General features: G+C 37.7%; 2 protein-coding genes across 2 annotated transcripts; one reads left to right on the forward strand and one right to left on the reverse strand.

Annotated features, from left to right (window-relative positions):
* Nucleotides 1-465: 465 nt before the first annotated feature.
* On the reverse strand, nucleotides 466-7,840 carry LOC134665932 (STE20-related kinase adapter protein alpha). The gene is made up of 7 exons (XM_063522993.1): nucleotides 6,795-7,840; nucleotides 6,353-6,585; nucleotides 5,209-5,386; nucleotides 4,485-4,674; nucleotides 4,099-4,225; nucleotides 3,426-3,547; nucleotides 466-1,513 (listed from the first exon to the last, which is right to left on the reverse strand). The coding sequence occupies exons 1-7, from the start codon at nucleotides 6,957-6,959 to the stop codon at nucleotides 1,437-1,439; spliced, it is 1,092 nt and encodes a 363-aa protein (XP_063379063.1). The 5' UTR covers nucleotides 6,960-7,840; the 3' UTR covers nucleotides 466-1,436.
* Nucleotides 2,127-2,878, forward strand: LOC134666083 (general odorant-binding protein 69a-like). Its single transcript, XM_063523203.1, has one exon. The coding sequence runs from the start codon at nucleotides 2,202-2,204 to the stop codon at nucleotides 2,634-2,636; it is 435 nt and encodes a 144-aa protein (XP_063379273.1). The 5' UTR covers nucleotides 2,127-2,201; the 3' UTR covers nucleotides 2,637-2,878.
* Nucleotides 7,841-16,411: the final 8,571 nt, after the last annotated feature.

Here is a 16,411-nt window from a genome sequence, read left to right on the forward strand (position 1 = left end):
TGGCAGTGTAGTTATAATTTTTGTAGAAAGTTGTGAATACGCTGCGCGGGGCGTGCGTCGCTAAAAAACCCCGGACGGTTGACAGGAAAACAGTCTCGCGGGCCGGTCGGTTGAGTGGATAGTAGAGGTTTAGGTATACTCTACCGCCTTATTCATAAACGTTTACTAAAGTTGACAAGCCGATAATAATCGTTTGTCCCTTTCCATCATACCGATACGTCGGAAAGGGACAAACGATTATTATCGGCTTGTCAACTTTAGTCAATGTTTATGAATAAGGGGGTTACAAATTTAAAGCATCGATACATGACTTTCCGTTAGGCATTTGGCGTTCTGTATTCGCCATAAAATCGTCAAATTTTTAACCGTTTTATTAATACATACCGCGTAGAGTATATTATTATTACCTACAGCGAGTTGCTACGTATGGAAAATACGTTACATGTATATAAAACGATAAAGATTCAACAAAATTTGTTTAATAATCACAGTGGCAACAACTACAGGTAGGTATCAAATTACAATATTCTTCTAGGTATATATTTATACTATGGCGAACATCGTATTGTCTCCAAAGAGTAGGTAGGTACAGTCAGCTGTAAAAATATGGGTGTAGACAGCTTACTTAAAAATATGTCCCATAGTTCTTAATTCACTGACATAAGAGTTATGGGACATATTTTTGAGATTAGGGGCTGTCCATAAATTACGTCATCGATTTTTGTCGATTTTTGACACCCCCCCCCCCCCATAATAATCCAAAAATCATGCTTCAAATGACCCCATTTCCTCCTACTTCATGCTACCGGCATCCAATGTCCAGACCCCTCCCCCCTAATTTGAAATGACGTAATTTATGAATAGCCCCTTATTTGTACACCCATATTTTTACAGTTGACTGTACAACAAGTAAATAATATTTAATAGTATTATTATAACACCGTACACTTACTGCCATAATTTTCCCATCGATATACTTAATAGTATTCCACACAGAGTTTAATGAGAATGTTGTATTTAACCGAGTATGAAACTGACGCTTTATTTACCCCGTGTGCATCACTACACTGTTTGTGTGTATGTATGTTCGCGATAAATATTTTAAGATAATTTTAACTTAATATTGTAGGTGCGTTATTTATATAATCTTCAAGTTAGGAGGTTAAAACGCTTGTTTTTATCAGGACCTACGCGCCAAGAAAGTTGAATGACAGATAACACAGATAATAATGTCTTCATAAAGAGCACATCAAATGTACAATAATTCTAATTATACGAGGAAATAAATAATCAATACAAATATTTTCAATACTCACGTCAGATAACAGACGAGATGATTTTAGTTCTATATATACTAATAATTGATATACACATATGCGACTCGGCCCTAAGGGGCAGAGCTATGTTCCCATATCCGTATTGTCAGTAGTATGTGTTTAGAAGTCCCATTCCGTCGTCTTCTCTATCTCCATTTCGGACATTTTCTCTTGTAAAAGCAAAGCGGACATGTCATCTGGAAATATAAAAAAAAATAGATTATAGATGGTCAAGCAGATCTTGTCAGTAGAAAAAGGCGGCAAATTTGAAAAATGTAGCGAATGTATATCATCACATAGAAAATTTGAATTTCGCGCCTTATTCTACTGACAAGATTTGCTTGGCCATCTATAAATATAAAGTTATGAGGTCACCTGAGTTGAGGTCACGCACATAACAAAACATCATGTAATGACAGCGGGATTTTACCAAGAAGACTTGGTAAATGTAGGAGGCTCCTAGGAAATTAAATTTCTACATGTCGACATACACACACGCCGAATTACTACTAAGTACCTATCGAGTCTTTAATCCCAGTGACATGTCGAAATTTGTCGACTGCACTGATGACAAAAATGATCAAGCATACAGCTAATCTCAACTGGACTCCCATTATCTAACATGACACAACAAAAGCAGAAAAACCATTACAAATTACATAAAAGATCGCTAAACACACTCAATTAACAGAAACGAGGAAGGATTTAATTACACTTGGTGCTAAATTGTGTGATTAGTCTACTAAAGACGGCCAACACATGATTAACTTCACCAGCTGCTTCTCTTCATATATATGGCGTTCAGAAAAATTCCCTTCACAACTAGCATTTACAAACAACAGATCTGACTTGTTTATAGTCAATTAAGAAAGTTCCTATAACAAAATGGCAGGGCGCGTAGCCCTCTGTTCCGTCATGATGGTGTTATACGTGATCGGAGTGGTGATCGGAGAGAAGACGTGTACTGAAGGTATGGATGAAGAAACTATAGAACTAGCCAAGATGTTAAGAGACAACTGCGGGGAAGAAAGCGAAGTAGACATGGAGTTAATAAATAAAGTAAATTCTGGAGCCGACTTGATGCCGGATCCAAAGTTGAAATGCTACATGAAATGCGTGATGGAGACCGCCGGTATGCTAGACAATGGAGACGTGGATATAGAGGCGACACTCGAGCTACTGCCGGAGCCAATCAGGAAGAAGCACGAGCATATCGTGCGGTCCTGCGGCTCCAAGAGGGGCGCGGACGACTGCGAGACAGCCTTCAACACACAGTCATGCTGGCAGAAAATGAACAAGGCGGAGTACTGCTTAATCTAGGTTCGTAATTAAGTGAATTCACATTTGCCGCAACGTGTTAATAATTCAATTAATTATTTATTGAATTACATAGGTAACCAATTCTTTTTTTGTTTTTACAAACTACCTAGATATTTGATCCAAGTCTGAAATCCATAATATTAACGTAGGTAACAGCGCCTAATTAATAACTTATATTTCTATACACAAATCAATCAAATCTTGACATGAATGTTTAAATAAATATGGTTTGTGAATTAAAATCGTAACACTTAATTTCAACCCTTGATTATGTCGACTTGTGATGGACGGTGTAGAATTTTATTTTGATTGGGTTAAGGGTGCATCAACTTTTTCTTGTCACCCGTTGCCATGGTTACGTTCTCCTGGGCGACTCTTTAAATTTTGGTTTAATGGCATTTAAATTAACTAAAAGTTGTTGTGGTAGTTATAAGCTCATCCCATATAAGTCGACCGTACGACTGTTTTTCTAACAAACTATGCTACTATTTTCCCCTGTCTGACGGGATAGAATAACAAGAAACAGTTGATCCATCCTTAAACAATCGTTCTACCATCGACGACGAGACGTTAGTACCATTACGCTCTGCAATTGTTGCGCCATTTAGGGTCCTAGCTCCAATTTAAGCAAAAACCCTAAGGCCCACTTGCACCAACCCACTAACCGGCGTTGAGCGGTTAAACCATTAACCCGGTGTCAAATTGTACTGGTAACCATGGTAACTCTAAGCTTAATCGGTTAACCCCGGGTTAATGGAATGGCATAACAATTCCGTGTGGTGGCTGTACCTTGGTCAGGCTTGATTGGCATGACGCGGCCGATGAGGCTAGGCAGGAAGTCAGTCTTGCGGATCTGCCTGAAGAACTGGTGGCTTAGGAGCTGCGCCGCCGACGGCCTTTTTTCTGGGTCCCTGCAATCAGTGATACAAAATTTACAAATGTTTTCCGAGTATTCGGCGCTTCGGCTGGGAGTGTGGCCGAATATTCAATATTTGGTATTCGGCCAAACCACTATTCCTGAAATCCTGACATCTCTAATCGGCACACACGGCGTACTCAGTGTTCATGCCACACTTAAGCAGTTATCACACTGATGCGGATCCGCAGAGACAACGCTACGAACACACACATAGTACAAAATGTATGGCGAATATTTTTTTTAATTTCACTCACTTCTTCTGCTCCCATATTTTTTATCCCCATACAACGCATCAAACAAAAATCATTGTTTATAATTTTTTAAGGACACCGGCTACACACACTTGATCAAAAATTTGACTATGGCAAAATTGTTTCCACAAAAAAGACCTAATGGTCCTAAAGACAGTTTTCCTTTATCAGTATTCGGACTTCTGTATGTGCTATACTGTCCCACTTGAAAAACACTATAGCGATGTCCTGCTCGCTCACCGGCGTGATGACTCCCATCATGTGAAGACCGGTATATGACACAGTGGCTCACCTCTGCAGCGCCTGCTCGCTGAGATGGTGGAAGGCGTCGGACAGTTTCCGCGCCGAGTACAGCGCGCGCAGCCGCGCCACGCCGCACTCCGCGCTGTCGCCCACGCCGGGCTCTGTATTGTACATATCTGTGGGATTCAAACAACATGGGTTTAAACCCAACTAGCGACAGGCTTTAGGAGTTTAACTCTACACAGGCACAGAATAAATAATAATACTAGGTACAGAAGACTCACTCTCTAACAAAACGCGTCTGTTACGATCAACACAAATATGGCCGCTAGGTGGCGACAGCGCCACGCGCGGCTTATGGCTTTCCCCAAAATTGGGGTGGAAGAAGGGCACGGCGCCCTCGCCAGCTCGTCCAGACATTAAAGGAACACTTACTTTTCACTTCGTGAGCCGCGGGTTGCGGGAAGGTGGAACAGTCGAGCAGCTGCGGGCGCGAACCGCGCACCTTCTCGGTGAACATGAGGGTGGTGGGGACCTCCGCGAAGGGCACGGCGCCGTTGCCGAGCTCGCAACATAGGACACCGAGCGAGTAGATGTCCGAGCGCTCGTCGTATCCTTTTAAATTCTGGAAAAAGATAAGCAAAGTAAGCTATAAAACTGTGCAGCTAATAAGTTTTTGGCAAAAATTAAATTTTTGGTACAAGCTTTTATCACTGACTGTACTTTTCTTTACATAGGCAACTAATACTTCTCGAGACTATTCTAAAAACCCCAAACACAATTAGGTTGCGTTGTTATATCCCAGAGTTCCTATGGCCAACTCCTGTCTCCATCATCAGATCAGCTCGATTGTACCATCATATTGCATTGTCACCCGATTTACATATGCATGCAAATTTTCAGCTTCATCGGAAACCGGGAAGTGGGTCCAATTTAACTTGCAAGATTTGACCCATACAAACATACATAGGTACATTGCAACTTAAATAAAAGTTTGTAAAAATATTATGATCTGGTATATTTATTTTAAAGATTCAGCTAAAAACGAACTGTTAATAGTACAATATTATCGAGGGGAGTTCCCCTATCCAGCAGCACAAATTGAGGGTCCTGCATGCAGACGTGCTCTGCCAGCTAACGGATATTCCTGCATACAGACCTGTTCCAGCAGCTCCGGGCTGAGCCACATGAGGTTGGCGTTGTCGGGATCGGGCGGGGGGAGGGTGTGCAGGCGGCGCTGCCGGCGCCCCCGCAGGACGAGCGGCGCCGCACTGCGCAGCCCCGACAGACGCACGCTGCCGTTGTCGCTCAATAGCACGTGCGACGCTCGGACGCTTCTGAAGAGGATATAAAAACCAGTACAGTGAATGCTATTTTAATAATAATCACCAATAAAATGGACAAGTGGAGGTTGAAACCAGCATGAAATAGTTTTTAAATTAATTTTTACCACTTTCTCTTGGCTCTTTCACTAAGCCCCAATACATAATGCTCTTGTTTAGTCAGAGCATTTTCTGAGGTTCTTCCATTTGTACAAAAATAATGTTTTAGATTTAGTTAAAAAAAAAATAGTTTAAGACTAATACTAGTTTAGTTTATTTTGAAATTGAAATACAAGAAATATGAAGTGAAAAAAAAAACTATTATCTTTTTCAAATTATTTCTGGAAGGAATTTAATAGATCTAGACAGCGGTATTTGGGAAAGGGTAACCAACATGGATAAGGCAATGTGCTTACAATTTTACTTCAAGCCTATGCATGCAGAAGTGCAGTAGAAGAGGAAAATATGATATGGACAACATTTGTTGACAAATTTTACAACAATAAAAGGCTGATGCAATTTTATCATGTGATCAAAATTAACTAGAATAAACATTATAGTAATGAGGTCCATAACTACTCATACATTATTCCTTGCGATTGCTATGATGTAGGTAATCAACCATTTGCCCTTGCCCATTGGACCATCCCATTTGTTTGTTGGGTAAATGGAGCTCAGACGATGAAATCAAATTTGTATCTGGTAACCCTAATCGGGGCTAGCAATGGGAGTATATTGGTGATCTATATAGTCCGTTTTTTTAGCATTAGAAAGAACTTCGCAGAAGTAAGCTTGTGGTTCCAAATCCGGCGCTTTTAGCGGTAATAATTTGAAGTATTTTATATGCATTGACCATGCTACATTAGATAATTCAATAATTATTAACATTTAAAGAGCCTGATAAAAACTGCACGCTTGCTTCTGTGGAGTTCTTTCTAATGCTAAAAAAAACGAACTATAGTATAGAGAAGTAACACTTACCTATGTATGTACAACTGTTTATGCAAGTATTGTAATGCTAGGAGCACATCTCTCAGTATTATAGCACAGGCCAGTTCAGGCAAGCCCTCATGGAAGTACCGGTCCAGGACATCTCGGCAGGACCCAAATGTCATCAGAGGAGACACTACATACAGTTCTTGGCCATGGACAAAAGAAGTCAAGTATGGAAGAATGTTCTGATGTTGCAGTTCTTTGCGGGTTAAGATGTCTTGCTGAAATATTCATAAAAAGTTTAGTGATATTCTTTCAATAGAAATATCTAGTAGATTTGCAGAATTTAATACTTAGTCATGTGTTTAGGTAATTTTATGCAACAGAAATTTTACTTTGAAGTATTGTGACGAACGTTTAAAAGTAAAGCGTTCGTTGTAAATATCAACAAAATCTATGAAAATTTGTCGTCAAGCAATGTATACTTTACCTGAATCAGATTAGCATTTTCCTTGCTATTATCAACGAAGTATCTTTTAACGGCAACATGCTGCTTATTAGGCTTGTAAAGTGCAGAGTACACCACCGCTACGCCCCCAGAACTCTCAGTGATTATAGAAGTCAATTGGTAGTCATTAAAATCGGGGTTAAACATCGCAAATACAATGAAATTCGTCAAGGCAGGAGATTTAAGTCACAGGTAAATAAATGTACTGTTCAGAGTCACAGCGTCACACTATCATATTGAACTTATTAACGATTTAAGAATATTTTGTATAGTTTAGATGGAATTGCATTGAAAATAAAAATAAGATAGGTAAACCAACAAAATGTTTATTTTACTTTTTGACAGCACTGCTAGAGCTAAAAGAACAAGATATGAACAAGACAAAACTTGACGTTTGATTATCAATGTTACTATAAAAAAATGTTTTTTAGAATCTACTAGGGTATCAGAAAAAATCTATTGTTATAATTATACTTATCACGGTCCTTATAATAAATTTTACCGTATCTAGCAGTTTTTTAAGCTAACTTCTTATAAATTACAAAATATTTAATTAGGTAGTTAGTGTATTAAAAAAAGCTAGTCTCATAACGTAACTAAGTACAAAAAAGTATGGTATCTGAACATACATCAAACAGCTGTCGATGTTGACAATGTCAATCTTGTCATCAAACATCAAAATTGTATAAAATGCAGATTTTAGCGCCAATGTCGGATGCGTTAACCATCAAAGAATTATTAACTCAATCAGGAGTGAGAACTGTGAGAAGGTACAGGAGTAACGAAGTGAATGATATAAACATTATCTAACCCAAGGTGAACCCAGGTACCATTTCATGTATACAGGCATTATACAGGTAAGTAACCTCTAACAACTCTACCTACAGTCTTTCAGTGTCAGTGACGAGTCTTCGGAAATCACTGGACCCCAATATTCCACCGCAACAACCGCCTGCTCCTATAACCGAAGGGCTTTTGAAAATTCATCTCTTAGATAAATTCCTATTCTGCGTGGCGTGACAGTCGAAGCTTCATAGCCCGAAGTATCAGGGCTATAACCGTGAAAATCGAAGTTCGTAAATTGTGGGCATTTTTCTCTGTCTGTCTAATTACGCCTCCATTGGAGTAAAAGAGAAAGATCCCCGCAATTTGCGAAGTTCGGTTTTCGCGGAAGCCCTTCAGGGCTATAACCGTGAAAATCGAAGTTCGTAAATTGTAAGCATCTTTCTCTGTCACTCTAATTACGCCTTCATTAGAAAGATCCCCGCAATTTGCGAAATTCGGTTTTAGAGATAGGTAGGTAGGTTCTGTTGGCTAAGGTGATATAAGTTTTATAATAGCACGACTTCTGCCCACGACTTCGTTTGCGTGGAATGATGATGATGATTGAGGAAAACGACCCTATGTGCTTCCCTGGGCCTCAGACTATCTCCATACCAAATTTCATCTAAATTGGTTCAGCAGGTTAAGTGTGAAAAAGGTAACAGACAGCACTTTGGCCCAATATGGAGTTGGCTAACTATGAATATTTGGTTGGTTATTAAATATTATATTTGATTCAGTTCAGAACTTACCAAACCAAATATTCGGCCGAATTATTTGGTTTATTTGTATTGAAAGATGAATTGCTTCCTAGGCGATTCTCTATAGTTTTTTTTTTTTTAGCATTAGAAAGAACTTGGAAGAAGGTAAGCGATCTTGGCATGTCTTGTAAGTGAAAAATCCTTTTTAAAAATCAGTGACTATTACTTATGAAAGCAGAAGAATATAAATAATATGCTGCGTGCTGCATATTAGATACCAAATTGTTACATATTTGCAGTAACTTATTTTTAAAATCTGTGGCCCTAGTGAATAAGGGTACAAGTCTCAGGCAGCGCAGGAGCAAAAGGATGTAAGTTCCACGTAACACTTATGCCCTTTTACACCTAATCTGTGTGAGACTTGTACCCTTTTTCACTAGGGCAACAGAAATGTGTTTTTCGATTAAAAGACACATCAAGATTTCGATTAAGAGACCTTATTTCTAATGCTAAAAAAAACGAACTATAGGAATTAAAAAGTTAAAGGCAAGGGATTCGGAAACTTTTCAACAAATATCAAAACATTCTATGGATTCAACATGTCTCGTTATAGTCATTATGTGTTTTAATGACAACAGGAAATCATGATCTGATAGAGAGCTTTAGACATCGCGATAAGCTTCATAAGGTACAATAATGTAAAATAATAATGAAAAATACCTACTTTGTTGAGTCATTATCACAGCCAACTCACAATGATCTTAAGTGCCATAGAACATCCTGGCACTTAAATCCTTTATGCCAATTTCCAGCAATTTAAACATTTTCCAAAAAATGAAACGAGAAAAAATCTCTTACAAGGAAGGGTACCCAACTGTCCGACTCTTTGATTTATTTTGATATATGTTATAGAGTAGTCTAAAATAACGGACACGTATTTTTTTTTAGCTGCCCAAACTCATCCTGTTAGGAGAAAATGGCCTTCAAAGTACTGAAAATTGACCAAACCTTCTAATTTCTAAGAAAAACTTTTTTCCAAAAAATCGATAATTAATTACTGGTTTCGTTATATGTTGGAGAACATGAATAAAGAATGGGGACGTGTTTTGTCATTTCACCACAAACTCATTTTTTATATAAAAATATATTTATTATATTTATTTATTATATATATATATATTTTTTATATATACGTGTCCGTTATTTTAGACTACTCTATAACATATACATATATCAAAATAAATCAAATCGGAGTCGGACAGTTGGGTACCCTTCCTTGTTAGTCTAACTACCAAACCTGCTCATAAAATTTCACAAAAACCTCTTTAGAAATGCGACTTGCAAAGGAGAACATGAAGCTGAAACGGAGACCTTTGCTACCAGTCAGTCAGTAAAAAATATTTTTCGAATATTCGCCATTTTAACCGAATAATTCGGCTTATGGAGCGGGCCGTGCGTTAGGCATAAAAACCGGCCAAGTGCGAGTCGGACTCGCGCACGAAGGGTTCCGTACCATTACGCAAAAACGACAAAAAATCACGTTTGTTGTATTGGAGTCCCAATTAAATATTTATTTTATTTGGTTTTTAGTATCTTTGTTGTTATAGCGGCAACATATAAACATTATAAACATTATAACTATCATCACAGTTCTCGAGTTCTAGCCTGGTGACACACAAATAGACAGACGGACGGACGGACTAACGGACAGCGGAGGCTTAGTAATATGGGCCCGTTTTTACCCTTTGGGTAAGGAACCCTAAAAAGGAATGTCGATAAAGTATACAAATAAAATAAATAGCGTGGTATTTTTTACTCCTGTCATTGACGTATATCTCAGGACGGGCCTTACGGGCATTAAAAATGGTGCTAGTTCAGCGGTGTCACTCACGAATTCGAGCCAATCGTGCAGTCTAATGCAACTAGTTGCGTTGGGACCAATCGTGCGCGTGATGCGAACTCATCAACAAATCGCGTTGTGGTGGTGTCACATCGCTGCAGTGGCCCCATTCTTATTGCCCGTAAGGCCTGTCCTGAGATATACGTCAATGATTCCAGTATTATATAATAATACGTACATGTCTGTATATCATCAAATCTGGCATGCTAAATTAGACCCAACACCCCCAACACCAGCTTCGATTGAGCTGAAGCGTCACATGAGTAAGTACTTAAGTTACTTAGTTGGACGACAATATATTATAAGTCTACACCCCGACATTTGGCAGAATTCACATTAAAATTAGCTAGGAGGAAAAGCCATTTAGAATGATAGGGTACCATCAAACTGGTCTGATGATGGAGACCGGAGGTGGCTATATGAATTATGAATAAAACAACCCAACCTCACTGTGTTTGAATTTGTTAGAATTGTCTCGATGGATATTAGTCGACCGTTGCCGAAGCTAGATTACGCAAGTCATATAAAATGTAAGGCTTCTTAGTCATATATTTTATTCTGTAAACGAGTTCTACGAACTCCCTACTACATATATAATTTTTCTAGTCAGTTTTTTAATGTTTTACTGTAATATTTACTTAAATCAAGTAATGTTCCAATTCAATTTAATTTCGTTAATTTTAAATTAGATATAGACTGTACCTGATTACGTGTCAGGTATGGCGTTATCAATGTATTTGTATTTGTTGGAGGAAAAGTGTATACAGTATCGATAAAAGCTTAAATAGCTAAGTATCTAAAATTTAAATTGTTACCCGACCGACTAGCATGAGTTGTGTTTTCGTGTGCGAGTCCATACCTATACTTGAAGTTGTACTAGATGTATTCTGTCTCTCCATGACTCTTAAATACTTAATAGTGCGATAGAGAGACAGATAGCGTTTTTTCTTTGAAATTTAAAATCCACAATGCGTGAGTAAGTAAGCTTGCACCTTGTTGAAATTACCGTCATGCTAATCAAATTAACCTCGCTCCATGGTTGCATTTCGTGTAGATTGCCAAGTAGGAGATAGGTAGGTACGAGTACGTACTTATATTTTAAATCTCGGTACCTACTTACTTATTTGGCGGAAACCAACTTGTGCTTCTGAAGTCCTGACTCCCATCAAATCAGCATATGGTAAGGTCTTGCAATAAACTTCAACTTCGATCGAGTATCAAATGTTATTCTTCATGAGCTGTAACAAAATAACTCAATTTCCTTACAGGTCATGAAGGCAAAATTAGGCCAGCCGTAGGTACGTTTTTTACAAGCTTTTATTTAGTTTCACCTGACAGTTGTCTGTCTGTCTGTCTGTGTGTAATCAAATCTTGCAAGTTAAATTTGATCCAGTTCCCGGTTTCCGATTGAGCTGAAATTTTGTATACATACGTAAGTCGGGTGACAATGCAATATTATGGTGTCATCGAGCTGATCTGATGATGGAGACCGGAGGTGACCATAGGAACTCTGTGATAAAACAACGAAACCTAATTGTGTTTGGGGTTTTTAGAATTGTCTCGATGAGCATTAGTTGCCTGTGGAAAGAAAAGTACAGTCGGCGATAAAAGCTTGTACCAAAAATGAAATTTTTGCCGAAAACTTATTTAATACTAGATATAATACTTAAACGTATGGTATTTTCGTGATTCTACGGAAAATTACGTATATGTATTATTTTTTTCGGTGGAAGTTTGCGTGGTAATCTGGTAATGTACTCGTACATCATATAATTTTTTTTAGTTTTATCATTCTCTTATTTTAAAAGTTACAGGGGACACACACACACACACACACATTTACCACTTTGGAAGTGTCTCTCGCGCAAACTATTCAGTTTAGAAAAAAAAAAATTAGAAACCTCAATATCATTTTTGAAGACCTATCCATAGATAGCCCACACGTATGGGTTAGATGAAAAAAAATTTTTGAGTTTCAGTTCTAAGTATGGGGAAACCCCAAAATTTATTGTTTTGTGAAAATCTTAATGCGGTTCACAGAATACATCTACTTACCAAGTTTCAACAGTATAGTTCTTATACTGGACAGACAGACAGACAGACATGAGGAATCCATAAGGGTTCCGTGTTTTGCCATTTGGCTACGGAACCCTAATAAGCATACCCCGGCCGGCGAGAGCAAAAATGCGTTGACAGCTTAATAGTGCGAGGACACACACTTTGGTCGATGTCGATAAAAACAACACGATGTACTGGACCACCGTTATGATATGCAGAAGTATTAATTATTGTTGTAAACAAAATTAAAACCAAGTGTTTGTATTTATTCAGTATTTTATGTAATTTTCGTAATATACAATTAGCATTTTTTCTAAATTTTCTGATTTTAAACTCCTTCGCCTTGCCGATAAAATCCATTTCATCCAACTAAAGGACCGTTCTAAATCTACTGTAGTAATCGGAGCAAAACGAAATAATTCATAGTGATTATGAATTTGTTCTGTATTAGGTAGTTCCACTTCTCTGCCAGATATCAATTTATTTAAATTGTTTAAAGTTAAAATGCCAACGTTCTTCTTCAACACATTCTGATACTTATTGTGAATAACTTTATAATAATAATAATTTTATGTTGATAGAAAATTGTTTTAGGGTTATTCTTAGAAACGCGTGGAGGTATCAAGTTGAAATAAATAACAAATACTAATGGCTCAGTTTAAAAAAAAATTGTGCTTAATTAAAAGTCGACTATTCTATCGACATCCATATGTCGATAGAATAGTCGATATTTAATTAAGCACTAGGAGCAGACGCATTTTTGCTCTCGCCGGCCGGAGTATGAATAAGTAGGTGTCCTAAAGTTACAAGTCTTTAATTATTTAAGTAACGATATCTTATCTATCTGATCGGATGTTTGATTTATTACCATGGACATATATATTACTTCGTAAGGACGCGGCTAACGAGCACTAAAAAGGGGGCCGCTACATGGGTGTGATATTTGCATTTATCACACCCCGGCGCTCAGTCGTGTGGCGAATTGCGCAGTAGAAAGTTGTCACGCAGCATAACACAAAAATGCCTTATTGCGTTGTAAAAGGGTGCAAAAACCATTATAGGAAGTATAAGAAAAAAAATGGGATCTCATATCATCGGTAAGTAATTTCCAATTAGGTTTATTTATTGCTTAAAACCAATTTTAAACGATAATTTTATTTCATTCTCACGAGCAACTAATGTTCGCTCGTACGTCATAGCGCTAATGCATTAACCTTGTAAGGACGTCATTTCTCTTTGGAAGTTATTATGAAGTAGAAATGCATACTGCGTGATTTGTATAGGTAAATTTACTTAAATATGATTAGTTGATTACCTACCGGATATAATTACCGAAATTAAAGTACCTATTGTCTGTCTTACAGAGTTTGTTCCCGTTTCTTTTACATAATTATTAAAAACATTCGAAATAACAAGATCAAGTATTTGTTATTGTTTTATTCGTTGACTTAGGTACCTAGTATATTAATTCTTGTCAGGTTAAAGTTTTTAATTAACTGTAGGTAAAACTCAAAAAAAATTAACAGGTGAGCGCTAGAAACAAAGCGCGCATTTTCAAACACCGATTAATTCACATCGCTGTATTTAATACTTTCCATTACCTACTTATATTTTTGCATCATATTTGTGGACAGGTGGCACGCTCTCGTTTCGGAGGCCAAGATTCTCTTTGGATCACTGAGCCAAAATAGTTAGTTTGTATTGCTGTTTCCTTCTTTTTTACTCTACCTGTTTTGCAAGCAAGAAACTAACAGAAATAGTTGTTCGCCGCATTTTACTCGCGAAAGCTCGGGAGGTACTTATCGAACTGTACTGCTGTAGCTAGTAGCTCGGCCAACTTGTCGACCTTGACAGAGCCGGCTTACACAGGGCGGCACACCGCACTGCGCGAATGTTTAAAATATTGCATTGCCACCTGAGACGATAATGACATCACGAAATAACGTAGAAGAACGGAAACTTATAAGGATAAGTTCGCCCATTTTAATACAATAAATATGTTAACTAAAGCATTTATTACGAGAATCATAAGTAATACATAGGCAAAGGGTTAGGTTAAGACATATGTAGGTAGGGTAGAAAAGGGGTTTCAGTCGATGTATGGAAGGGCGGCACCGTCGTCGAACCCAAGCCACCAGGCGGGGGACTTAAACCGGTGGCGTGTGCCTCGGATGCACATGGTGGTGGCACGTATAACGGCGTTACTGATCCTGCATCTCAGCCAGCCCAGTACAGTACTTAGAGATCGGTTCCAACGTTGAGATATGGTTTCTGCCATATGTTTTATAACGGAGGACATTTGGGGTGCATAGACGCTGTCAACAGATGTTACAAGTGGTGTGAAAGTTGCATGTCGCATTTCACAGGCCGTGGAATATTTTCTCTGTTTTTCGTCTTCAGCTGATTTTAGTACAGATGTCACGGGTCTTGAGAGGTAAGAAGGAGCGTCAGTGTCGACGACACGGATATCAAACAACGCCAACAAATACAACAAATAATTTTGATTAACCATAAACTTAATCGACGCTCTTCTGATATAAACCGCGAATAAACTTAACAAGCCTTGTACGCCCGTACAAAGTTATCGCGAGAGTCGAGCTCACGTAGTTGTACGCAGCGTGTAACAGATGGCGCTTTTTTGCTGACATGAAGATCGCAACGGGCAATTCATATGCATGCGCTCATCCATAGTTTATATCTATGTTTATTACCCTGTTTCAGAATGGACCTGTTTTCGCAAGGAATGAAGAAAATCCAACGCGTTAGGAAATTGTTTAATTAATAACCAATTGGCGTATGACGTAATCATCATCTCATCAAGAGTTATGGCGAACAAACAGGTAGGCCAACATGATGAATATTCGCACCTAAAATACGATGTATGGTAAAATAAAACTACTTAACTCGAATCCTATGTCTTAGTTCCGACCTGCCGAATGCTCGGAGCGTCTTGCGAAAGAATTTTTCACGAACCGTGTTGCGAGGCCTAGAATATAGAGCGTACGAGTAATTAGTTGTACTCAGTATTTTGAGAAAATGTTATAATATTATTTTCTCAAACATGCAATGAAATATTGATGTTATGTTCCTTATAATAGGCTGCGAAGTATGACGTTTCAGGTGCGGCTAGGACAAAAGGTCGTTAATGGAATTTCATACACATCTTGCAGGCCTAGGCCGGCAAAGTCCTTTTTTTTAATTTTCATTTCACAGATATTTGTGACAAAGCATCGTGGCATTCATCCATTAAAAAAAACTAGAGGCAGTATTTGCTTTATGGTTCGTAATGACACTCTGCCACTACGCCTATAAAAAAAAACAAAAAACAATGTTTGCTATAATTTGCAGTTTTATTTGTATAAAATCAACATGAACTTAATAAATAATACATTCTATAATTTTATAATTTTAAATTATAAATTTAACTACACAAATAAAAACATTTAAAATATTTCATCTAAACGTTAGCGGTAAAAAGGTCTACTCAAACACGCGTAGTTATATTTTTTAAATTGTTATGGAGGTAAAGTTGAAAAATATTCATTCTTTTTTATTGGATTTATGGTGCGTTGTTGATTTTTTGACTTTAATATGAGTTCCGACGAAATAATGAAATTAATATTAATTGTAATCGTAGGTGTTGGAATTGGCAGCGTAAGCAGAATTGATTTTAAATAACTTGCTGCCTCTGCCGCCAAGTCAAAGACGAAGTATGTATATGGTTGCTGATGGCAATTTTATTATTTGAGAAACTAAGAAAAATGGCTTACAGTTTATTAGAAACAGTTTTGTGGCATATTTTAAGTGAATGTAACTACAAATTCGTCAACACTGTGGAAATTATACTTATTTACTCCATGCATAAAGCAACGATGTATGTGAAACATGATATCAACATAAAACACTATGTAAACTTATGTGACAAAAACGAAAGTCAGACGGATACAAGGCGAAAAAATCAAAGATACGTGAAAACATACGGGTAGTAAAAATACACGACTCGTGTAAAACATACGCGTGATTGATATAGGTACGTGTTGGTTATATTTTGGGTGTAGTTTACTTTTAGTTTTTTCTATAAATAAAACTTGGGTTTCGTGGATTTTTTATTTTATTTA

Source organism: Cydia fagiglandana, chromosome 1 (genome assembly GCF_963556715.1).
Source record: "Cydia fagiglandana chromosome 1, ilCydFagi1.1, whole genome shotgun sequence".
Lineage (NCBI taxonomy): Eukaryota > Metazoa > Arthropoda > Insecta > Lepidoptera > Tortricidae > Cydia > Cydia fagiglandana.

What these genes read in the sequence shown, in the direction of transcription:
- LOC134666083 (XM_063523203.1), top strand. Translation starts at nt 2,202, where the DNA reads ATGGCAGGGCGCGTAGCCCTCTGTTCCGTCATGATGGTGTTATACGTG.
- LOC134665932 (XM_063522993.1), bottom strand. Translation starts at nt 6,959, where the DNA reads ATGTTTAACCCCGATTTTAATGACTACCAATTGACTTCTATAATCACT. An exon ending in AGCGAGCAGGCGCTGCAGAG is followed by an intron (nt 3,548 to 4,098) that starts GTGAGCCACTGT and finishes CACTGATTGCAG; the next exon opens with GGACCCAGAAAAAAGGCCGT. An exon ending in GCCAATCAAGCCTGACCAAG is followed by an intron (nt 1,514 to 3,425) that starts GTACAGCCACCA and finishes TTATATTTCCAG; the next exon opens with ATGACATGTCCGCTTTGCTT.